General features: G+C 41.1%; 1 protein-coding gene across 1 annotated transcript in view; it reads left to right on the forward strand.

The window, feature by feature from the left end:
- Window positions 1–12,205: 12,205 nt before the first annotated feature.
- LOC103602230 (pro-neuregulin-2, membrane-bound isoform) overlaps window positions 12,206–25,395 on the forward strand; it is a gene marked incomplete at its 3' end in the record, with an annotated part of 161,634 nt that continues 148,444 nt past the window's right edge. The window contains exon 1 of the mRNA XM_008586640.1: window positions 12,206–13,105. Coding sequence (XP_008584862.1) covers window positions 12,430–13,105 — 676 coding nt within the window. The remainder of the gene's footprint in view (window positions 13,106–25,395) is intronic.

Genomic DNA, 25,395 nt, shown 5'->3' on the forward strand with positions numbered 1-25,395 from the left:
GACTGGGGTGCTGAGAATGGAGGTTATGTCCAAAATGGCCTCCCTCTCATGGCTGGCAGTTGGTGCTGGCTGCTAGCTGGAAGCTCAGCCAGGACCAAGTGGTTCTTTTGCTTCACAAGGTGTTGACTGGGGTGCTGAGAATGGAGGTTATGTCTAAAATGGCCTCCCTCTCATGGCTGGCAGTTGGTGCTGGCTGCTAGCTGGAAGCTCAGCCAGGATGTAGCTTCTGGGAAAAGCCACTTGGCCTCTACAGATACCCCTATAGTTTTCCATTTCAAAAAAATTAGAATGTGAGCATTATAATTCATTACAAAGTGAATTCTGTTCTCCCATGGACCCACATCACAAAATTTCAAACTAAAAAATACTTGAAATTGAATATAAATTTCCACTGGAAAAATGTATCTTTGATGAAGTGATTGGTAGGTGAAACAGTCCATATGATATTGTAAACATTGTATCACCCTTACACCCTCTGTCTACTAGAAATTTTGATTCCAAGTTGAAAAACTTTATCTTTGCCATGGTTTCTGTGTTTTATAGCACTTTCCCTACTTTAGCCCACAACCTCCCCTTTTCAGACCATGAGAATTTCTTTCATATCTGAGGCTCCCCTGCAGGGTGTCCAGTGACATTTTCTACAAGGATGGAAATCTTCTGTATTTTCACTGTTCAATACAGTAGCTACTAGTCACATATAATGACTGAGCACCTGAAATGTGGCTAGTGCAAATAAGAGAGAATTTCAAATTTTAAATTTTATAGTTAGTTTTAACTGCTTACAATTGAAATGCAAATAGCCACATGTGGTTATTGGCTGCTGTATTGGACACCACAGCCTGATGTCTCACTTGCAGATCACAGAATTCTGTTCATCTCCTTTTCTCTAGAAGCTGAAAAATCTGAGCTGCAATATCACAATTTACTGATGGGCATTGTCTTATAGTTTTTATTTGTAGTAATTTGATTAATGTTTGCATCCCTCACTAGATCACAAGCTCGTTAGGGACAAGGGCTTCGTCTACTTTTTTCTCACTTTTATATTATGCCCAGTACCTAGTCCAGTCTCTGGAACATAGTAGGTGAGCAATAAAGATATGAGTAAATGAATGAATTAAAGAGTATCCATACACCTTTGATATGAATGAGGACTCCACTATCTACAGAGTGCATGTGTGTGTGTGTGTGTGTGTGTGTGTGTGTGTGTGTGTGTGTGTGTGTGTGTGAGAGAGAGAGAGAGAGAGAGAGAGAGATTAATTCTAGAAAAGTATCTAAAGACATGAGGAGGAGGAGATCAAGACTAGGTTATTAAGACAACATAGAGTTGGTTGCATAGTGCTTCAGAATGAGAAAATTGGCTTTATTAATAAGACTCTTTTTAAGCATTGACTATATGCCAGACAGTATCCTAAGTACTTTACCTGAATTATTTTATGTAATCCCAGTAAGATATCCCTGTGAAATAAGTACTGTTATTATTCCCATTTTACAGGTGACATGGAGGATAAGAGGAGTAACTTACCCAATGTCATACAGCTAGTAAGTAGTAGAGCAAGCATTTAAACCCGGGCAATCTGACTTCAGAGCCTACCTTCTTAACCACAATGCTGTATTGCTTTCTGTTTGATTGTGTCCATATGGTGACAGAAGCTTAGTGACCTCAAATGTCTGCATCAGGCATTTGTCTAAATTTAAGCTCAGTAAGCTAGTGTCTCCTGGAAGTCTAGGCCTCTTTCCTGAACTGCAGGTGGAGGGAAGGTGGGGGTGGTAGTACTGAGGATAACAGGATATGAAAATCTGCATAGAATTATTTTTCTCAAAAAGTTAGACAAATATTTTTACATCCAGGACTTTTTGCTTTTTCCTAATAAAGAGAAAAATAAAAGGTTTTATTTAATAAAACAAAACACAAAATAATCAGTCTCCCCCTTCTCCAAATCTCTGGTCTAGTAAGAAGGATTAATGAAAGCTAAGAGTTACTGTAGTCTTCTTATGAATTAGCTCATTTTATTTCGCTTTCCCTCTCCCTTCTCCTCATCTCTGTCATTCATTTAGGGCTCCATAGGTAGTCCATAGTGACATTCCCATTTAGTTGCTTCTTTAATTGCTTCATGTAAGGACATCTTATCTTCCTCTGCTAGTTATACTGTTCGCCTCCCCACCCCACCTCCCATTCAGTCTCCACCCTTCCCTGTTCTGCACTGACCTCTAGGGGTTACATCACAGGGTTCCCTCACCCTCTGGCTTCCGATAGGGTTCAGAAGAAGCTTGGCACGGAGGTCGGAGGTTGGAGGAAGAGCGGGAAGAAAGAGAGATTGGGGTGTTTCTTCCCCCCACCTCTTCCCTTCTTTGGTGCCATGTCCTTGCAGTAGCTACCCGACGGTCCCTCCTATGCGACTCCAGCACCCACTGGGATCCAGTGACACTCTCTCTTCATCTTGCCCCTGCATGTCTAGGGAAGGGAAGATTTTACCACTCTTGCTAGTCCCTGGGTACCTCTACATACCTCTTGTTTCCCTTAACTCTGCCCACATCTTTGTAAATAGTCCCCTTAAATTATTTTCAGTAGACTGTTTTGCATAGAATACTATTTCCTGCTTGAGACCTTTTGTCTATAATGGATTTTGGTCTATTTCCCCTCCAGTGGTCTTTCAAATTTCTTAAAGGCCTGGAAGAGGCCTAGACTTCCAAATGGGTATAAGATTAAACAGGCCTCAGGTAGATTGTCCCACAAAATGGACTATGATATTTTATCACTTTGTTTCTGACATTGTTTGGGAGAGAGAGACTCTGAATGTTACACACCTGTGTACCATGTTATACATATCAGAGACAGTTCTTCAGGCTTTCTTTTTGTTGTCGGATGGCTGGTATGGAGATCCGAACCCTCAACCCTGGTGTTACCACATCTCACTCTAACCATCAGGATTTTTTTTACAGCTTGAATGAAATGACCTCAAGATTATTCATTCCCTTTGCTCTGAGACTGGGATCATCAAGGAGCCTTGTGATTACTAAATTGGTTTCCTAACTTGGAGGGTGGACACCAGTATTTCAGACCCTGAAAAAGTATACTCTTCTTTTACATTAATCAAATAGATTTTTTTAAAGAAAAAAAAATACAATGTCCCATCCTCCCATCTTCTCCCTTCCACATGCATACCACCTTTTTCCTTTCCAGCTTGTTAAAATGAAGATTTCTGTTACCCAGATCTATAAACTAATCTGTATCCATTTTCCAATACTATATCCATTCTCTGCCTTCCCTGCTGTTTTAACAGAAGAATCACTTTTCCTGTCAAAGAGCAGCTCCTCTCTTTGTGCTTTTATGTCTCTCTCTCTTGTTTTCTTAAGGGCTTCTGTTCTTCAATTATCCCTTTTTTCCCACAACAATTTCTTCCTTTATATTGGAATATTCCCTTTATCATACAAGCATGCTCTAGCATCTCCTATTTTAGCAGAAACTCTGCCTTGACTTCACATCCCCCTCCAGCTAGTGCCTCATTTCTCTGTTCCTCTGCACAGCAACACTTTTTGAAGAAGTTGTTTATACTGGCTGTCATCACTTCCTTACCTTTCATTGACTCCACTCTGGCTTCCTCCCAGGAAGCCATCACTCCACTGAAACAGCTTTAGTCAAGGTCATCAGTGACCTCCATGTCGCTGAATTCTATTGCTACTTCTCATCTTACTCAGCTTCTTATAAACATTGGACACAGTCAACCAGTCCTTTTAAAATACTTTCTTCTCTTGGCTTCGTGGCACCATTGTCTCAGTCTCCTTTCCTGACTCTTCTTTATTCAACCTGTAAATGCTGGGTGGCCCCAGGGCTATGTTCTAGACTTACACCATCCGCATGTGGCTATCGAGCCCTTGAAATGTGGCTGGTGTGAAATGAGATCTGTTGTAAGCAAAAAATACACTTTGGATTTCAAAGATTTAGTATGAAAACAATGTAAAATATCATTAATTTTTTATGTGAGTACCATGTTAAAATAATAATATTTTAGATATGTTGGGTTATTAAAATAAATTCCCTCCGTTCCTGTTTAGTTTTTAATGTGGCTCCTAGAAAATTGGAAATTACACATGTAGCTCACATTTGTAGCTCACACGTATTTCTTCTGGCCAGTGCTGTTCTAGATCATCTTCCCTATCGACCTCCTCTTTTCATCATCTTATGTGTTCCATAGCTTTTAGTACCATCTATCTGTCGACTCCCAAATTTACACTTCTAACTCTGACATCTCATTTGAAGTCCAGACTTATCTATCCAGCTGGTACTTGAATTTCTATTTGCTTGTCTAACAGGCACCTCAGTATTAATATGTCAAAAATGGAATTTTCTATTTCCTTCAGCCCTCTTATGTTACTTTCTGAGTTTCCCATCTCAATCAGTGGTGTCATCATTTGTCCTGTTGCTCAGCCAAAAACTCGAGTCATCTTCAGTTACTCTGTTTTCTTCACATACTTCATCTACTCTTCAGCAAGTCTTGTTGGTTCCACCTTCAAATTATATCTTGTATTCCATTAATTTTTCTTCATCTCCATTGCCACTACTTAAGTTTAAGCCACTGTCACCTCTCACCTAGACTACTGCAACAGCTCCCTAACTGGTCTTTTTGATCCTCTCTTGCCCCATTACATTCTCTGCTCCATATATCAGAGTGATCTCTTTTAAATATAAATCAGATTGTGTCATTCCTTTATTTAAACCTTCCAGTGACTTTCCATTGTACTTAGAATAAAATCCAAACCATATCTTGCAAGGCCCAGCATGAGTCTGTTCTCTACTTAATCTCTCTAACCTCATCCCATGCCACTCTTCCTCCTTGTTACAACAATGTCTAACCTTATTGACCTTCCTTCTGTTCTTTGATCATGTCAGGCTTATTATTGCCTCACGCCCTTTGTGTGGGATTCTTCTCTCTGCCTCAAATGTTCTGCTCCCAGAGATTTTTAAGGCTGACTCCTCTTCATTCTTCAAGCTCAAATAGTATCCCTTAGATCATCCTTGCAAGTTGTGTCCTATCCTAGTCATTTTCAATCCAACCATGCTCACACACCCTCTTTTTTCTCCCTTTTTTCTTTCTCTCACTGAAATTTTTGTTCCCTTTTTAGTGTTTGTCTCCTTCTAAGAGTGTAAACTCTCCAAGAGCAAAGACCTTATGTGTCTTATTCGCCCCTGGATTCTCAGCATCTGGTATAAAGCTTGATCCAGAGCAGGCACTAAAAGTATTTTTTGAATCACAAGTTATAAAATAAATATTAATCAAATGGATTTTTTTAAAAAAGAAAAAATGAATAAAGACATTTTCAGAATGAAAAGTTCATTTTTGAATGAATAATATGGAATGCCTTAGAAACTAAGGCATGAGTCGAGAAGTCATACATTGGGCCTTAATGGATATTAATTCCTTAGTGTGATTGAGTTTGTCATATCAGCAAATACTGAAGACCTGTTGTTTACAGAGCATATTGTCTCTGCTCTTAGAATTGGGAGAGCTGAGAGAACAGTAGGACACTGAACCTGTGAGGGGCAAAAGGGAGGGATGACATTAAAGGAGAAAGGGCTCAGATCCCCAGACTGGCCACGTGCCAAAAAAAAGATAAAGGAGAAAGGTGTGTGCATGTGTGTATGTTGGGTGGAATCCAGGGCAGGTACTAGCTCAATAGATAACAGTCCGCCTGACTCTAATTTTGCCTAAATTTTAGCTCTAGCAGGAAACACGGCTATTATTTCTTTAACATCTGGGCCAGTGCTATGTATAGTAGGTTTTCAATAAATGCTTCTTAGTAAGATGAATACAGACAGTTATGAATTATAAAGAAAAGTCAGGAAAAGTAAAGTTTTAAAATTACTGACCTCAGATGATATTGGAAGTGTCTAGGAACCAAGTGAAAAAGAAAGCACATGAACTGAAAACTATGAGGTGGAAACACAGCTGAACTGGACACTCAAATGTACATTAGCCTGGAGATTTGGGAATACAAGAATAATTTCTTCTTCTTGTCCTGCTTCACGCCCCCAGAGTTGAATCAACCTCAGAGTCCCTGATGACCTCAGGAGAGGATTCCAAATACACAAGATTTGGGAATACAAGAATAATTTCTTCTTCTTGTCCTGCTTCACACCCCCAGAGTTGAATCAACCTCAGAGTCCCTGATGACCTCAGGAGAGGATTCCAAATACACAAATCAGGAAAACAGAGTGGGGAAAGAATCTTTGAAAGTTAAACAGCAAAAATATTCATCTTGAAGACATCTCCTTTTTTTCCAATCCAAATTAGATATGCTACGACGTGTGAAAGAAAACTTATGATGGTGCCAAGCATGAACATATTATCTGGTTGTGATAATCCAGAACAGATACATCTGTGTCCAGATTGTACTTCTCCTGTGATCTATTTTAGGGAGCTTCTGAATTTGAATCTAAAATTGATATCTGGGAAAGAGATAATAATTTGTGCTCACATAGCACTTTTCATCCAAAGCCTCAAAGCAGTTTACAAAGAAATAAGTATTATTATCCCAGATGGAGCAACTCAGACAGAGGGACTGCTGCCCTTTTCAGCAAATTGTGGAGTGGAAACCCCTGGACTCTGAACACAGCCCTAGGCTACAAATTATTGAATCATGGCCTCTCTTGATTGGGAGGTGGGACTACCAATGATGAGATTAAAAAAATAATAAAACAGAACATCAAACTCTAATCTTAAGAACTTTAGCATGTGTTCAAAACATATGACAATGGATACTTTTGAAATTGCTGAATTTTGGACAAAGTATGCCTACTGATAATAAGAAAACTGGTTATCATAGACTAATAATGGCTGACGTGCTGAGCATTATTCTAAGTGGGTTATGTATATTATGTTATTTAAGACTCACAACAATTTTAATGAGGAACTATTATCATTTTACCCATTTTACAGTTGAGGAAACTAGAGAGAAATTAAGTAACTAGGCCAAAATGTCAGTTAAGCAAGTGGCAGACCTGGAATTCAGACACAGGCAATTTGAGTCCACTGCCCTCACTCTTAGCCAGTTATTCTGTGTTAGGTACCATATGAAGCCTTTTGTGTGAACTATCTCACTTAATCCTTACAAAAACTACTAAAGGTAGATATATTATTATCCTAATTTTATTGGGTAAGAAAACTAAGGCTTAGAAAGTTGAAATGACTTGCCCAAGCTCACATTCCAGTAGGGGCAGAGCCAGGATTTTGAAAAGTAGATAAAAGAGCACTAGGCAAGGCATCAGGGTATTAAGGCTGTTGCTGCCACTAAGGCTGTGGGGCCTTGAGCAAATCAAATAATAATCTCCATGGGCCCTGTGTCTTCCTCTGCAAAGGACATTGGGCTACATTGATGTTAAAGTCCTTCCCAGTGCTTAAATTCTGATTGTCAATGCCTGTTTTCTATTGTCACTTGTTTGAAAATCCTTAGAGAAAGAGAAATTAACCACACAGAACCTGAAAGTAACTCTGGAAGCCAAATTTAGAAAACAGATCTTCAAAGGAGAAAAAAAGTGAAGTTTACAAAATGTCTTTATTTAGAAAGAAGACTGTCCTGCAAAGTGTTTGGCATGATTTGTAAGACTCAGTGACCAGATAAAAGCCATACATATCTCCTTGAATGGCCAGTTCTCTTGTAACCTGGTTCAGTGGTCCTTTCTGGCCAGCTAAACTGGCTAAAGCTGGAAGAAGCCCATCTTGTGTGGGAGGGATCTGAGAGAAGAAGCCAAGCTTTTCATGTGGGTGTTCTAGCTTGAATTCAGAATGTCTATACCATTCTGTCTCCTTCTGTTTTTGTTCTTAGTGATTATTATATAGTGACCCAACCCACTGCTACCATGAACCAGTTTTTTCACAACCTTGTGGTGAGCCATGGTGTAGTGAACAGATTTGACTTTCCATTCTCCATGTGGTTCTTTCAAAAGTGTGGGTTTGAGTCTGTGATAAATCTTGGCAAAAAAGCTATCTGTAGCCTTATGATCTTGGGAAAGTCACTTAAATTCTCTGTGTCTTGATTTTCCTCATCTTGTTGTAAAATGATGTTTATAACACTTGTTCTCTTGTGTTACAAATTTCAAATAGTATGATATTTGTGGAAGTAGTTTGGAGAGATTAGAGACTTCTTGCATGACAAGGAAAGTGAGGTTGAGAGAATGCCTCTCACCTAAAGAGACCTGGTGGTGGTGTGCACGAGACAAGTGCTCTGTCGGTGGGCAGGGCTGAATTAGAGTTGGACTCTGCCTGTCATCTGAGCAAGTTATTAAACCTCTATAAGTCTTTTCAATTTGTAAAATGCAAAGTTGTTGAGGTATGGAAATAGTAAACATGAAGCTCCTACACATAATAAGCCATTAATAAATGGTAGCTATTATTATTTTTATTATCAATTGTTGAATTATAGTGCAGAGTTAGCAGATTCATAATACCAGGTCTCATATTTTAAAACATGCATACTATTTCATTTTGAACTCCAGGAAGAAGCCAGTATAGAATTGGGCTGTCCTTCTAGGAAACCAAATAGCTTGTCTTCTAAATGGCTGAGGCCAATTCTGGAAGCTTATCCTCATACACATCACACCTTAAGGAAATCAGGACAGTATGAGAGTGCTTCAAAAAGTTCATGAAAAGATTCATATTATATTTTAATTCTGTTTTTCCACAAACTTTTTAAGTACCCTTGTATCTTTCTTCCCTTTAGAAGTTTCTGCCTAAGTCCCCACACTCTATGGCCTCAGGAATTCTAGAAGACTGTTGGGATATCAAAACTTGCCTTTGCATTCTAAGGCTCTCTGAACAGGATATAATAACAATGAAATAATTCCCAACACTTTTTAGCATAGGAACCTCATTTTAAGGTAAAATAAAATCTCAAGGAATCCCATATAATAATAGTTCTACTTAAAAAAAAAAGTTCTACTTTAAGTAGCCTTTGATTGGAAAAATGCGTGATAAAAATTCAGCAACAGGAAAAAAATTAGTCCTGTCTTGAAATTTTTTTTGAATAGGTAGTATATAGACTTAATACAAAATGCACAAAGCACAAAGGGAATACCACAAAATTGTCCTTCTTGCACCCCAGCCCTCAGTCATACAGTGCCCTTCCCCAGAGCTAACTATTGTCTCAATTCCTGCTGTGTCCTTTCAAAGGTAATCTATGCACTATAAACATTTACATAATTATCCTTTTTAAAAAGACAAAATGGTAGCATATCTTACCACTCTTCTTCATCTTGCTTTTTTTCACTTAACAATGTCTTATTATACTTTGTTATACTTTAAGATGCATATGTATAAAAGGAGAATATGTATTTTTATCCATCGTGACATCTACTATTAAAAAATTGCATTGCATTTTTTAGTATACAGGAAATTCTAGTGTGCAATGACTATATAACACTTAGAGATTCTCAGCTCTTAGATTGGGAATCACTGGTAAAAGTAAAACATCAATAATATTCAGCATTAATTTTAATCCTTACTGTGTGCCAGGCATGGTTCTAAGCACTTTATACATATTATCTCACATTATCCACATCTTACTTATCCTTCTAGTCTCAGTTTAAATGTTATCTCCTTAGAGATAAGCCTTTCCTTATACAAACAGACCTACCCTCTCCCCTTTAAATTATTCTCTATCATTTCATCCTGTTTATTTCCTTCAGGATACTCATCACTATAAGTAATCAGTTACCTATTTGTCTACTTGTTTACTGTGTCTCCCTAACCAGCATAACTTTTTGAGAGCAGGGACAGTGTTAGTTTAGCTCACCATAGTACACCCAGTAACCAGTATGGTGCCTTAGTGTTTGGCATAGAGGAGTCATTCAATTAGATATTATTGAATAAGTACATGTGAGCAAAAGACACTTTATGAGGTAGACCCTGTTATTTTCTCATTATACTGATGAAGAAACTAAGGCCTACAGAATGAAATAGACACACCCCATAGTTAAGTTGCAAAATTGCTTTAAAACTCAGCTCTGCTTGACTCCAGAGCACAAGCTCATCACCACTGCTCTGGTCTCAGAAACAGAAGACTGAGTACTCTTCTTACTGTGTGTGATCTTGAGTAAGTCCCTTTTCCTCTTTGAGACTTTTTCTTTCATTGAAACATGAGAGGGTAGAGTTAGCCATCTTCCTTATAGAAATTTTTTGTGATTTATGAGATCTGTGATCTATGAAAACGAAAAGGGGAATATTGAAGGGGCCAACAAGGTTGATGCCTTTAAAAGTGCTGATTTTCATTTTTTTTCTTCCCACCCTCCTTCCTTCACTGAAGATCTCCTGACCTTTATTCTCTGCCAGGAACTATGCTGGATGTGATAGGGGTCCAAAGACTAATAAGACATAGTCTCTGACATTAAGGTGCCTGGTCTGATGGGAGATGCAGACCCATTACCAGCTGCTTGCAGAACAGTATGGGCCAGTGTCATACTAGTAACCTGTGAGGCACATGGTAACACAGAGGAGAAGGCATTAATTCCATGATGTATGTGTATGGTGGTGAGAGTAGAGGTAGATATGCAGGAAGCAGAGATGAGGTAGAACGCTGAGCTGGACCTTGAGGAAGGAATAGTTTTCCAGGTGGACAAGAAGGAGGTGAGCTTCCTGGACACAAGAAACATTACAGGCAGAAGCAAACCAAGAAACAGCACAATGTGTTGAGGATTGCAAGGGGAGGGGTTTGCTCTCAGCATATGGAGGTGGTAGGTGGAAGTAGCCTATAAAGAGCCTTGCTGAAGTGTTTGGGCTTTACTTCTGAGAGCAGTGGCATGGCCAAATTATATTTACATTTTATTTTTAGAAAGATCACTTTGGCAGTGGCAGGCCTGGAGGTGGGTGATGAAGTAAAAGGTGAGGTGATCAGTTAGGAGGCTTTGCAGTTGTCCAGGTGAAAGATAATGAGGACTTGGACTTAAGGTATTTGCTGCAGAGTTGGGAAGGAATTAAATAAATTGGAGATTTTTTAAAAAGTTAGAGCCAAAGGACTTGGTGATTGATTGGATGAGGAAGAATAAGGGATGAGACTAAGGGACTTATTGGAATGGACTGGGTGGCCAAGTATAAAATGGTGCCATTTATAATTATAGAGAATTTGGAGTGAGGTGGGAGTAACATGCTGTTGGCTTCGGATTTATTGAGTTTGAGGTGTCTCTTAGACAGCCAGGAGGAAAGGTGTAGCTGCCTCTTTCCTTTCCAGAATAGCAGTCCTAGCCTAAGTCTGACATCCTTGGGTTAGTTTTCTGTGGGGCCCAGTCAGGGATAAAATTCTCCAAGACTTCATTGGCATTCCAGAGCTCAACATCTTTCTAGGATAAAAGTTGGGCACTGAAAACTCCCTTGATCCTCACTGATAAGGAGAATGAGTTATGGACCTGTTTTGTTGTCGTTGTCCTTGTTGTTTTTTAAATCAGATGCTGGTTTTAGTGGAGCAAGCTCTTCTACCTCTTGCAAGCACCAGACTTTAAAAAAGAAGTAATTTCCACGGATCAGCTTCTGGCCCTGAAAGGCTCTGGCTCTCAATTGGCTCCCAAGAAGCCCCCCACCTCTCTTAGGGAGCGAATTTTTAAAAGAAGATGAGGTTGTACAGCGCTGTATGGTCCCGCGTGGCTGCTAGAGTCTTGGGGACTGGACCCTCTCCCACCCACCACCTCTGGTTAGGTGTCCTCAGTGCTGAGACAGGACTCCCTATAGCCCCAACTCTTTACAAAATGACGGGGCTGGGATCCTACCCCACCTCTACTCAAATATCCAGCGCTCACCTGGCGGTGGCAGGGCCGAGCACGTGGGATCATTTAGGGGCCAGCCTCCAGGGTCGTCCTAGGGAAGGGGACAGCCCAGGAGGCGAGAGGCTGGCCTGCCACCTTGGCCTTGTCAACCTCCCTGGCTCCTACAGCTGATGGCCAAAGCAGGGGCACGCCCTGTGTCCCACTCCCACGTTCATAGGATGGTGCAAGAATCCGTTCTCTCTTTTCTGCCCTCTGCTCAAGCACTACCCCCACTGTCATGCTGATAAATTTCAGGAGCAAAAGGTGGTACGATTCCTCTCTCGCCCCTTGTGGGCTGAAGGCGGGCACTAAAGCAGTGCAGTCCCAAGCTTCCCCTGCAGAAGCCGCGCTCCCCACTCGGTCCGGAGATAGAGGGGGCGCGAGAGAGCAAGTGGGCGGGCGTCCCATCCTCCGCATCCTCCTCCAGGTCCTGGCGCGCAGGGTGGGAGCGCTGCGCTGCGCCGCGCTGCGCATCGCGGCCCGCTTGCAGCCTGCCCCCTGCCCTAGCCGGGCCACCTCCCCGGGCTGCCGGTGGAGGACTACAAGGCGCTAACGTTACGCTGTTTCCGGTTTTCCAGCGGGCTGTGTTCCCCTCCCAAGGCGGCGGCGGCTGAGCGGCGGAGCCCCCCAAATGGCCTGGCCAGATGCGGCAGGTTTGCTGCTCAGCGCTGCCGCCGCCGCCACTGGAGAAGGCTCGGTGCAGCAGCTACAGCAACAACAGCAGCAGCAGCAGCAGCGAGAGGAGCAGCAGCAGCAGCAGCGAGAGCGGCAGCAGCAACAGCAGCATCTCCCGTCCCGCTGCGCCCCCAGAGCCGCGGCCGCAGCAACAGCCGCAGCCCCGCAGCCCCGCAGCCCGGAGAGCCGCCGCCCGCTCGCGAGCCGCAGCCGCCGGCGGCATGAGGCGCGACCCGGCCCCCGGCTTCTCCATGCTGCTCTTCGGTGTGTCGCTCGCCTGCTACTCGCCCAGCCTCAAGTCGGTGCAGGACCAGGCGTACAAGGCACCCGTGGTGGTGGAGGGCAAGGTACAGGGGTTGGCCCCGGCTGGCGGCTCCAGCTCCAACAGCACCCGCGAACCGCCCGCCTCGGCTCGGGTGGCGCTGGTGAAGGTACTGGACAAGTGGCCGCTCCGGAGCGGGGGGCTGCAGCGCGAGCAGGTGATCAGCGTGGGCTCCTGTGCGCCGCTCGAAAGGAACCAGCGCTACATCTTTTTCCTGGAGCCCACGGAACAGCCCTTAGTCTTTAAGACGGCCTTTGCCCCCCTCGACACCAACGGCAAAAACCTCAAGAAAGAGGTGGGCAAGATCCTGTGCACTGACTGCGGTGAGTCGCCCCCTCCCTCTGCTAGAGAAAGGGGGGAGGGGCGAGGTGCTGGAGAATGGGGGTGGGGTGGGGAGGTGCTGCAGGTGCCCAGGCCTGGCAGTGTCCTGCCGCTGGGGGGTGGGGCCACCCCTGGGCAGGGCGCCTGGCACGGGTGGGTGAGGGTTTTGGGGTTGGGGAGGAGGATCAAGCTCAAAGTGTGCCAGCCAGGGATGGGGGGCGGGAGGAGGCGCTGGCCTGTGCCAGCAGGGATCTGCGGCTGATGTATGGCATGGGGGGCTGGAAAGATGCCATCATAGCCCAGTAGCAGAAGGAAAGACGGAGAGGTCCGAACAGTGCTGGCCTGAGGCTCAGTGAGTCAGGAGTGACCCTCAGAGGCCTTGCCCGCTCTGCTCCCTCGGGCCTGCCTTGTCCAGGTTGGCAGGGTCTGCAGGAGCAGCTGGGCAGACTCCCAGGCTATGAAGGCCTCTGCTTACAAGTTCTCCTAGGGAATGATCGCCCCCGCCCCCTCCTTCCTCTCCTGGGCTCGCTGCTCTGCTCATCCACACCGCTGGCGCAGGCAGAGTTGGACTTTTTCTGCTTCTGTTTTCCTTTGCTGTCCTCCATGTGGCTCTGGTTTTTTGTTTTGGGTTTTTTTTTTTTTTCCTCCATCGTGATTGCCTGTCTCTGCTAAGTGGATAGCACAGCCTTCTCAACCTCCAGGACTAGCAAGCAGACACTTCTTTTCGCTGTTTCTGGGGGATCTTACTAGGTCTGTTGATGATGACGATGAAATACAGTAACTTCTGCTGAATGCTGTAAGTTCAGCTCTGACACCTTCTTGGCCGGGTATATTGACTGCATCTCTCATCTTCATGATGTTGGGTGCTGCACAGGAATGCAGGTGATTAGAGACAAAAACCTGAAATCTACAAATCTGTAGTTCTGTGCAGCTGGGAATGGGGGTCTTCCACATTGGAAGTCAAAGAAATGTCAGTTTAAGAGCTTTTTCTTCTTGTCCCTGAATCCAGAGTACTTACTTCTCAGTGAAATATTTCAGATTGGATTGTCCCCACAATGGAGTATTTGGAGTTAGCCTGCCTTGTGCTTATTCATATTGGGATTTCATTTTGTCTCAAGTAAGGCTGAATTTGTTGCATGCTGTGTGACTCGACCACGTAATCACTGAATTGTGATAGATGTCCTGGACTCTCATAGAAGTTGTTATGTTTACCAGTTTACTAACTGATTCTGGGTAGTGTAGATTGGGTTTGAGTAGCAAAACATATGTAACAGCTCAGAGAAGTTTTGCTGCCCTCATCCTTCTATTTGGGGGGGGGTAGCTGGTGGGTGTGGGGATCTGAATCCCTGACCTTGGTGTTATAAGGCTGCCCTCGTCTTTCTAGATCAATGTCTTTGACTTTTGGAAGCTCCCCCACCTGACCACCCCCACCCCGCTTCGAGAGGCAAATTTTAAGAGTTTGTTTGTGGGAGTATATCTAGGCACTATGTTAAACTGTGATCACTTTTAATGAGAAGAATCTTGGCAATGTCTTAATCAGGAGGGAAAAAACTTCAGGGGTAACAGCAGTTTATGGCTCTGACATTATTCTAAGGAATATTGTTGACTTCTTTTTAATGTTAATTTCATGCTCTGAAATGTTTTGTGTTGACAAGTTGAGACTAGGTAAGAATTTCTAGTTTTTTATTCTATTAAGTATTTTATCTGAGATCCCTTGGGGAGCTGTGGAACTGTATTGTACAGTGGGAATAGATAGTAAACACATTTACTGAACCTTGTCCAAGGTCAGTTTCTTTTTGGTTTTTAGTGAGTTGCTCCTGAATATGCACGGCACACATCTTCACATAATCCCTAGTCTAGGCCACTGAGGACCTGATGGTCATTGTCAGATAACCCCATAGAGTAATGGGCTTCTCCGCTCCCTTGTTCCCCTCTTCCTGTTATCTCCTTCCTCCAATGCAATATGCTTTATCAGTTATACCTTTTTTGTTTTAGGGAGCATTTAAAAGTTTAACAGTTAAATGCAGAGGTCATGAAAGATTTGAGGGTCAGAAATATAGTCCACTTTTAGGTTATGGTCATTTCATATTATTAAAATAGCATATATAGTATAGTTCTCATGAAAATAAACTTAGGACTGCAAGCACTGGTAAAGGGAAGGCCCTCACACATCACAAATTATCAAGGAGCAGGAATGTGTATGGCAGTAAACATTTTAGAATGCAAAAAATTTCACTTTGAATTGATAGTGTATAGATAGGTGTCAGTTTAGGGGACTTTATATAAGGGGATTAGAAACTAAAGGACATATTTGTGAGAGGAGACTTGTGGAATTGGTGATAATATAACAGAAGAGTATAAACTGTATTTTCTTATTTTCTACTATGTGGTTACAGAAAACAAGTACTGGTGATGGTATATTAAATAAGGAAACAAAATCACCTTAACTAACCACAACACCTTCCTTGTGCTCAGCAGCTCAGCAGGAAATAACTAACAAATTCAGTTTCTGTTTTCCATGCTAAAGAAAGCCTTCTGGGCCACAGGGTCATTGGGAACATTTTCTCCTTGGAGCAGATTTGCCCATTGCAAAATAGGGAAACTGGCACTTGGAAAACTGTCATCCTGGCCGTTATATTGAGCGACTGAGGTTGCATTGTTACTTTGTTTAGCCAGTTTCAGTACTGAGCATGTCTGTGTTCTGGGAGTTGTGGTTCCTAGGGAGGTCATCTAGAAAGCTGTGTCTTGGGGGTGGGGCAGGACTTTGAGATGATGTACCATATGGAAAGATATATTGTGCAGGGGTCATACGGGACCCTTTCTAAAAGATCCTCATAAACGGCTAATTTTAACTTAAATGTTGACTTGAAGTCTGTGATCTAAGGTGGGGAACGGTAGACAGAGGTCTTGCTGGAATAGAAATACCTGCCAGAGGGGCACTTTGACAGATCTAATGTGTATCATTTATCCAATACTTCCTCTGGTGGTAAAGAGTTGAGTAAAATCTTTGCATTTCTAAGGAGAGGGAAAAAAGTTAGAAAGGCCTTGCAGAGATTAGCAACTCTGACAATGCTTTAAAAGCACCCTGTTCTGCAAATAGGCCTGCATTTTAGAAGATGGTTACATATATTTTGGTATAATTACACCCTTATCTGTTGCTTTCTTATATATATGTTTTAAAGCTGTTTCTTTATTGAATAGATGCAGAAGATAGCATAAAAAAAGGAAAGATCATTTCTTCCCTTGGGAGTTTCTGATCCGCAGTTTTCCAATGCATAGTGCACTTTGTTGCTAAACATGGAAAAGGTGTATTCCTGGGGGAGTTTACATTCTTAGGATAGTTTTAAATTAATCTGGCACCCAGATTCAGATATTAGAGAAAGGTGGTTCACAAAATTCAGCATAAAAAAAGCAACTGCATATTTTTTAAATGCTGTTTATTTAAAGAATCTTTTCTTCCCCAGCCAGCTGGAAACCCAGCTGTGCTGCAGCTTGAGGATGGGAAAGTGAAACTAGATTAGAAACTGACCAGTCCTAGTGATGAGGACAAGGCTTGGTTATGGATTTAGGACTTGAATTATTATCATAATGTAATTATTTCTTGTAGTGGCTGCTTTCCTCCGTAGACTGCAGTTTTGGAGCACAAGCAATATCTTATCTTTGAGATCTTTCTCCTAGTTCCCCTGGCCCCCAGTGTTTGGTGCTATGCTTGGCTTGTAGAAGGACTCTCCATAAGTGTCTTTTGAATGGATGAAGTCAAGTGAAAGGTAAAAAAGAAAGCCTCCAGATTAATACTAAAACAATCCTAACTCTCCTATCTGTGACCCCAAATCCTGTGTTGAAAAGCTGAGTTTGATGATAGCCTTTACCTGTCGCTATGGGAACCTTTTTTTCCAAAGGAGTCATTATTAACTAGAGTACTTAACCACAATGTGCTTAATCATTGTGTTGATTAGTGTTAATGGGATTTCAGCGGTGGAGAATAAAGGTCTTGCTTGGAGAAGATCCTCTTTTTTTTTTTTTTTGGAAGGTAGATTACCACTCCCCACCCCCAAATTTAAACAAAAATAAAACAACTATCAGTTTGAATTAACAAACGGTTTGGGAGTTAGGGAGGGTGGAATATTAACAGCCTAGGTGACTAACTTCCTCCTGGCCCCCAGTTAAAGCAACTATGCTTCCTCTTTACCAGCCTCTATTATCTAGGACATTTTTATTTACTAATGGCAGTCAGTTTTTTCTTTATAAAAATGTATTTATATTTTTTGATATGTGGCACATTTATATGGCTCAAAACTGAGAAAGTAAATAAGGATGTATGGTTAAAAGTCTCCCTTTTACCCCTGTTCTCAGTTACCCAGCTCTAAGGCAATTGTAAAATAACTTATTCTTGAAATGTGTATTTTTCAAAACAAAATGTTTTTCAAAGTAGTCTTATATTTTTCTTTTAACAGTTGGAGGATGTTAATTTTGCCACTAAGCCAATATTATGGTAAATTCTTCCCAGGTAATACATAGTTTTTTAAACCTAGCCCAAGATCTTAACTACTTAGTTCCTATTATCTCTGAATCCTTTTCTATCTTAACTATCTAGTCAAAGGATACTCTTTTCTTCTTAATCAATACCTTACCTCACAAATATAATCCTAGGGTAAGGAATGAAAACACCAATTTATTTCTCACATACTTTGCCAGTAAGAAGTTTTCCATGACAATAAATTTGTGAGTGAGTCTTAATTGGGATGCTCAAAGGAGAGATCCAAAGGCTTGTCACTGAGATTTAGGGCTGCAGCTCTGCCCATCCAGCAATTCCTACTGTTTCACACACTTGGAAATCTCACAGTAGCGTCCTTGTGGGAAAACACATGATTCCATATGATGGAAAGAGAAAACTCCACAGTGCATGATTGCTTTATTTCCATTCAGAAGCCAAAGACCCCAGTTGACAATGAAGAGTTTGATTTTGACTGTATTCATGCACAATTGGTACAGTTCCAGAGGGATTTAGCCACGTGAGTACTGTTTTGAAGTACATTTAAGGTAAGGAATTTGAACATAGTGTTAAAACTTCAGAGGATCGGGGAATTGCCATTTGGATAAGTAGGAAGAAAGTAAATATGCAAACATCTAAACAGCGGGAAGTCTTAACCCTTTAAATTCTGTTGGTTTAGTGGCATTTAGCAATTGAACATTGATTTGGGAATGGAATGGTGATGTCAATATCAGTGAAGTTTCCTCTGTGCCGTCTTTGACAACTTGTTCTTGGGTCTTTCTTTTCAAGGCCTGAAGTGTTGTTAGTATAATTTGCACTAAAGGTAAAAGAAACTTTCCTCCAAATTTTGAATTTGGATGGATGTATGTGATGAAGGATTTTTGTCTTACCTGTTTCTATCAAATTAATCTTCTCCCACTTACTTTTTGGAATTTGTACATAGAAATAAATGGAGTTTATGAACTTCAAGAGATGATATAGGAACTTTTTAGAAAACAGGAGAAAGTAGATGAATTGACTACTATAAGTGCTAAATTATGGCAAGTTTGAAAAATGACTGTCTTATGTGAAATTAGACTCCTTTAAAAACAACAATACACAAGGACGAATCTTGCTGAGCTAGAGCTCCATGTAAGGCTGTACGAACAATGCAAACATGGAGGATGATTAAAAGGCATGAGGATGACATGAAAGAGGACATGCTGTACTCAGGCAAAGAGCTGGGAAGCTTTTACAAATCTGGGGTCAAAAGACAAATTCACACTGATTGAGATCAGTTGATGCTCATTAGCTGTGATGTTTTTGATAATTATAAAATGAGGTTAAGTTAAGGAACCTTCTTTCCCTGGCCAGTTGCTGCTGGGAGAGTATGACATATGAGCTCTATGGTCACATTCCCTTCCCACTTTGTACATGCAGTTGGATCCAAATGGCCTCTCCAGGGACTTTCTCTGGGACAGAGGCCTAGTGCCTCCAGAGCCTGTTAGCTCTTCTCTACACCTCTGCCCAAACTGACTGTGCTGCTAGCCTCCCAGGGGTGGGGCCGAAGGTGGTTAACATTTCATTTACCCTTGCAGATATTTCCAGAATGGAAGAGACACAGGTATCCCAGAGGGTTTCTGTATGTGATGTTCATGTTACTTTTTATTCTGTTGCCAGAAACAGAATCCCTAATGGTTCTCTTTATCATTCACAGATCTCCTCTCCTGTGCTGAGGACACTGGCTCCTCTATCCCCACCTTCCCTGATCTAGTTTATAAAGGCTGAGGATCTGTCTTTGTCCTTTAGGCTGGAATGTTTTACTTGGTCTCAATCTTGATATAGGTCGACTAACAGAAGCCAAGCTGAACTAACATTTCTTAGAATTGAAGGAGAGGAAGGTCACTACATGGCTAAATACCTGGTTCAGCCCATGCAAAAGTCAGGGCATCATTAATTCTATTGTGACAGCAATGTGATTTGGTATCCCAAAGGTTCTTTTACTAAAAGAGCATTCTGTTGATTTCATCTTTTAAATGTTTGCTTCAACAGATATTTGAATATGTGCTCTGTGTAAAGAATTAGGTCAGACCCAGTCTCTGTCATCAGTGAGCTTACAGTCTAGAAGTATGAAGATATAAGTAATTCAATCCAGAATATGATAAATACTATAAGATATGTCACCACAGTGCTTTTGGGAGGAGGAAAGAGTCGTAAAGGAAAGAAAGATCATATCTTGTTAGAGTATTAAAGAAAGTTTCTTGGAGATAGGATTCCAATGGACAGATGAGGTGAGAGTGTTTTGGGGATAGGGAGATGAGTCAATTGATTAAATGTATTCCATGAGAGGGCAGCATTCTCAGTAGTAGAGGGGCATGTTTGTGGTATACATAATAACCAGAATGAAAGGAAGAAATGGGTGAGGACCCTGGAGAGGTAGATTAGGGTGATATTTTCACAAGTTTTGAATGCTAGGCTGATGAATTTAATCTTAATTATGTATGTAGTATTAGAAGGCTTAGGTTAAAAGTAACTCAGTAATGTTTTATAGTTATCAGTGAATGGGTCTTGTGCATATTTTGTTAAAATCATCCCTAAGTGTTTCATGTTTTTTGGATGCTGTTATAAATTGTATTCATTTAATTTCATTTTCCAGTTACTCATTGCTAGTATATAGAAAGGCAATTGTTTTGTTTTCTATATTGACTTTGTATTCCGTGACCTTAAGTCACTTATTAATTCTAGTAACTTTTTTTTTTTTTGGTAGATTCATTGGGATTTTTTTATGTACATGATTATGTTGTCAGTGAAAAAAGACAGTTCACTTTTTCCTTTCTACTGTTTGCCATTTATTTATTTTTCTTGCCTTATTGCACTGGCTAGGAGCCAAGTACAGTGTTGAATAGGAGTGGTGAGAACAGACATTTTTGTTCTATTTGTGGGGGAAAGCATTCAGACTTTCTCTGTTAAGTATGATATTAGCTGAAGATTTTTCATAGATGCCCTTCCTTAAAAAAAAGTCTACTAAATACAATGTGATGACTAAGAGCTTGGGATCTGCAGTCAAATTGTCCTGGGTTTGGAAACCATCTTTTGCATTTTCCAATTAGGTGATGTTGAGCAAGTTACTTTCTGTATCTTAGTTTCCTGTAGAATGGGAATAGTGATAGCACTTAATAGGATTACTAGGAGTATTAAATGAGATAATTCATGTAAAATGTCTAACATATCACTTGCTCAGTAAGTGTTAATTGTTAACAAAATCTTATTAATTTGGACTAATATGAGCAGGAAAACTAGGTAAATAAAAAAATTTAAGTTCTAGAAGTACACTGGGGGCAGACAAGGGGAGAAATTTTTACAAACAACACTTGCTCAGTAAGTGTTAATTGTTAACAAAATCTTATTAATTTGGACTAATATGAGCAGGAAAACTAGGTAAATAAAAAATTTAAGTTCTAGAAGTACACTGGGGGCAGACAAGGGGAGAAATTTTTACAAACAACTATATTTTTCACTCAGATATTCCTATTTATCTCAACTTGAGAGTTATAAGGGCTGGTCTGCTGGAGGTGGTGGTAAGAGAATGGGTTATGTGTGTGGTCTCATTGTAGAGAAGTCCATATGAGGGTATGAATGCTCGTTCTGTGGAAGTCCCAAGTAGGCTACAAATCTTGATGTGCCCATGGGTATGTGTTGACCAATTTTTTGAGAAGCCTGCAGATAGATTTTTTTCCCCTTTTTTCACAAATGGGAGCACCAAGCCCCATATTCCAGTGTCTCTTTCAAAATCTCATCATGCTTGTGGGGTAAACTAAGTTCTGGAGTCCTACCAGGACTGCTCCTTTGGCTTTGGCAGGTCTTATCTTACATTTTACTGTTGTCAGCTGGAGAAGCATCCCTGGAAAATGGTTGAAAGCTTCCTTATTTTCAAAGAAAGCAGGGTCCCTGACCCATTCTGCTTTGATTTGGGGGTTTCCAGGGTTGGGAATGGGTTTGCACCGACTCGTTCATACTCTTTCTTTCTGTACTGAGTTGGGATTGATCTGGTGGCTGCCCAGGGTCAGAGGGGTAGAGACATGGTCATTTTTGGAGTTTGTGGGGTTTTATTTTCATTTTAATTAATTAATTAATTAATTAACTGATGTGTGGAACATGAAAAAAATGAAACTTTGCTTCTTAAATGTTTGTGGGACAAAGACTCCTTGCTTTGGGTTCTTTCTCTAAATATTTGTTAGGTATTATTATCCCTAAGTCCTTAGCAGGCCACAAATCCCCTGTACTCAAGAAGTAATCTTCATTTTTACTTATTTGTGGAGTCTGAGCATTTACGGCCTGTATCACTTATGTGACTTATCATTTAATGCCATGCATTGCTAATTAACCTTTGATGTGTAAGTATCTTATCACGTGATAGTAGGAACTTTGGGGACAATAACGTAAAATATGGTTAAGTAAATATTCGATTGCTGGCTATTGTCAGGTAAAAAGGGAGCAGTGAGACCATTTGCTTTCTCTACTGACCCCTTGTGTCCTACACAAATTTCAAGATTCCTCAAATGACAGCCCAGGCTGAGGGACTGGAACAACCGTGGATAGTGTCCTCAGACATTTTGATAAGGGCAGAATTTTGCTTCTCAGTCATGTTTCAGTTCAGTTTTCTTTTTTTTTTCTTGATAGTCCATAGTTTATTTTCTCGCAAGTAATTCTCTCTTTTCTTGAGTTTTAGAATTATCTCTAGGTAGTTTTCCACACATATGTCAATATTTTGGCTTGTGTTTTCTTCCTGTCTTTTGGTTAGTTGGCAGTCTGCAAAATTCACCAATTTCACTGGCCACCTGAGCTATTTGGATACTCCCCATTCTGGTCTCTCACTGGAATGTCCAGTTGTACTCTGTTCATCTGGCCTGTTCATGATTCAGGCTGAATACCTTGAGAGGTACGACCAGCTGCCTTTTCTGTAGTAAGCGAAGATCACAAATTAGGAGTGGTTGCACCTTTTTGTCTAGTAACTTGGGGGCTTCTGGAGGCCAGTACTGGTTCTTAGATCATTGTGGGGTTTTTTTGAAAGGAGGGGGTGGTGGGAATCCAATGTTTCTTCCTAATCTCTCCTTTCACCATTTCTTGAAAATGAGGCATTTTCTGCCATGTCTGCTTGGGTGAAGTATTGGGTGGGGAGTGTGGGCTTCTCCAGAGGGAGTTCTTTTCCAGCTCTGAGATTCCTAAACACCACTAGTTGTCATCTTGCAGAAGGCCGTGACACTCAGCTTCCTTGGGTCAGAGTCCCTTTTCCTGGTGCGTATGGCCATTAGTATAATCCCAGTACAGCACCTCACCACACTTGCTTAGAGCAGTAATGAGTCTCACAAGCACCGCCCGATTGATGACTCTCTTCTAGAGTAATGTTGCATGGCTTTAGAGAGGAGGGTTTATTTACCAGTGAGGATGGAACAGGTATATTAAGCAGATGATCTGTAGTGTCTGAATCCATTTCTCAGTGAGAAGAAACAGCAGGGCTGTATCCACTGCAACTTTCCCAGCATTATCATTGGTTGGTTTGATTTCAGGGGAAAGAAAATAATGAAAAGAAGAATTTTTTGAAAAGGAAGAAAGAAGTCTCAGACCACACCATGATCTAATTGTCACAGAGTGAAACCAAGGCCCATAAGCGAAGAGTTTCTTTCAAAGGAGATTGGGGCTTCCAAAGGTAGCCTGTCCACCTGCTTACTCTTAGTTGGTTTCTTTTTCTTTCTTTTTTTTTTTTGTCTTTTTCTGTGTCCGGCAACGGATCGCAACCCTCAGTGTCGCNTTTCTACTGTTTGCCATTTATTTATTTTTCTTGCCTTATTGCACTGGCTAGGAGCCAAGTACAGTGTTGAATAGGAGTGGTGAGAACAGACATTTTTGTTCTATTTGTGGGGGAAAGCATTCAGACTTTCTCTGTTAAGTATGATATTAGCTGAAGATTTTTCATAGATGCCCTTCCTTAAAAAAAAGTCTACTAAATACAATGTGATGACTAAGAGCTTGGGATCTGCAGTCAAATTGTCCTGGGTTTGGAAACCATCTTTTGCATTTTCCAATTAGGTGATGTTGAGCAAGTTACTTTCTGTATCTTAGTTTCCTGTAGAATGGGAATAGTGATAGCACTTAATAGGATTACTAGGAGTATTAAATGAGATAATTCATGTAAAATGTCTAACATATCACTTGCTCAGTAAGTGTTAATTGTTAACAAAATCTTATTAATTTGGACTAATATGAGCAGGAAAACTAGGTAAATAAAAAAATTTAAGTTCTAGAAGTACACTGGGGGCAGACAAGGGGAGAAATTTTTACAAACAACTATATTTTTCACTCAGATATTCCTATTTATCTCAACTTGAGAGTTATAAGGGCTGGTCTGCTGGAGGTGGTGGTAAGAGAATGGGTTATGTGTGTGGTCTCATTGTAGAGAAGTCCATATGAGGGTATGAATGCTCGTTCTGTGGAAGTCCCAAGTAGGCTACAAATCTTGATGTGCCCATGGGTATGTGTTGACCAATTTTTTGAGAAGCCTGCAGATAGATTTTTTTCCCCTTTTTTCACAAATGGGAGCACCAAGCCCCATATTCCAGTGTCTCTTTCAAAATCTCATCATGCTTGTGGGGTAAACTAAGTTCTGGAGTCCTACCAGGACTGCTCCTTTGGCTTTGGCAGGTCTTATCTTACATTTTACTGTTGTCAGCTGGAGAAGCATCCCTGGAAAATGGTTGAAAGCTTCCTTATTTTCAAAGAAAGCAGGGTCCCTGACCCATTCTGCTTTGATTTGGGGGTTTCCAGGGTTGGGAATGGGTTTGCACCGACTCGTTCATACTCTTTCTTTCTGTACTGAGTTGGGATTGATCTGGTGGCTGCCCAGGGTCAGAGGGGTAGAGACATGGTCATTTTTGGAGTTTGTGGGGTTTTATTTTCATTTTAATTAATTAATTAATTAATTAACTGATGTGTGGAACATGAAAAAAATGAAACTTTGCTTCTTAAATGTTTGTGGGACAAAGACTCCTTGCTTTGGGTTCTTTCTCTAAATATTTGTTAGGTATTATTATCCCTAAGTCCTTAGCAGGCCACAAATCCCCTGTACTCAAGAAGTAATCTTCATTTTTACTTATTTGTGGAGTCTGAGCATTTACGGCCTGTATCACTTATGTGACTTATCATTTAATGCCATGCATTGCTAATTAACCTTTGATGTGTAAGTATCTTATCACGTGATAGTAGGAACTTTGGGGACAATAACGTAAAATATGGTTAAGTAAATATTCGATTGCTGGCTATTGTCAGGTAAAAAGGGAGCAGTGAGACCATTTGCTTTCTCTACTGACCCCTTGTGTCCTACACAAATTTCAAGATTCCTCAAATGACAGCCCAGGCTGAGGGACTGGAACAACCGTGGATAGTGTCCTCAGACATTTTGATAAGGGCAGAATTTTGCTTCTCAGTCATGTTTCAGTTCAGTTTTCTTTTTTTTTTCTTGATAGTCCATAGTTTATTTTCTCGCAAGTAATTCTCTCTTTTCTTGAGTTTTAGAATTATCTCTAGGTAGTTTTCCACACATATGTCAATATTTTGGCTTGTGTTTTCTTCCTGTCTTTTGGTTAGTTGGCAGTCTGCAAAATTCACCAATTTCACTGGCCACCTGAGCTATTTGGATACTCCCCATTCTGGTCTCTCACTGGAATGTCCAGTTGTACTCTGTTCATCTGGCCTGTTCATGATTCAGGCTGAATACCTTGAGAGGTACGACCAGCTGCCTTTTCTGTAGTAAGCGAAGATCACAAA

The sequence above is a fragment of the Galeopterus variegatus genome, unplaced genomic scaffold, assembly GCF_000696425.1.
Source record: "Galeopterus variegatus unplaced genomic scaffold, G_variegatus-3.0.2 Scaffold4062, whole genome shotgun sequence".
In the NCBI taxonomy this organism is placed as follows: domain Eukaryota; kingdom Metazoa; phylum Chordata; class Mammalia; order Dermoptera; family Cynocephalidae; genus Galeopterus; species Galeopterus variegatus.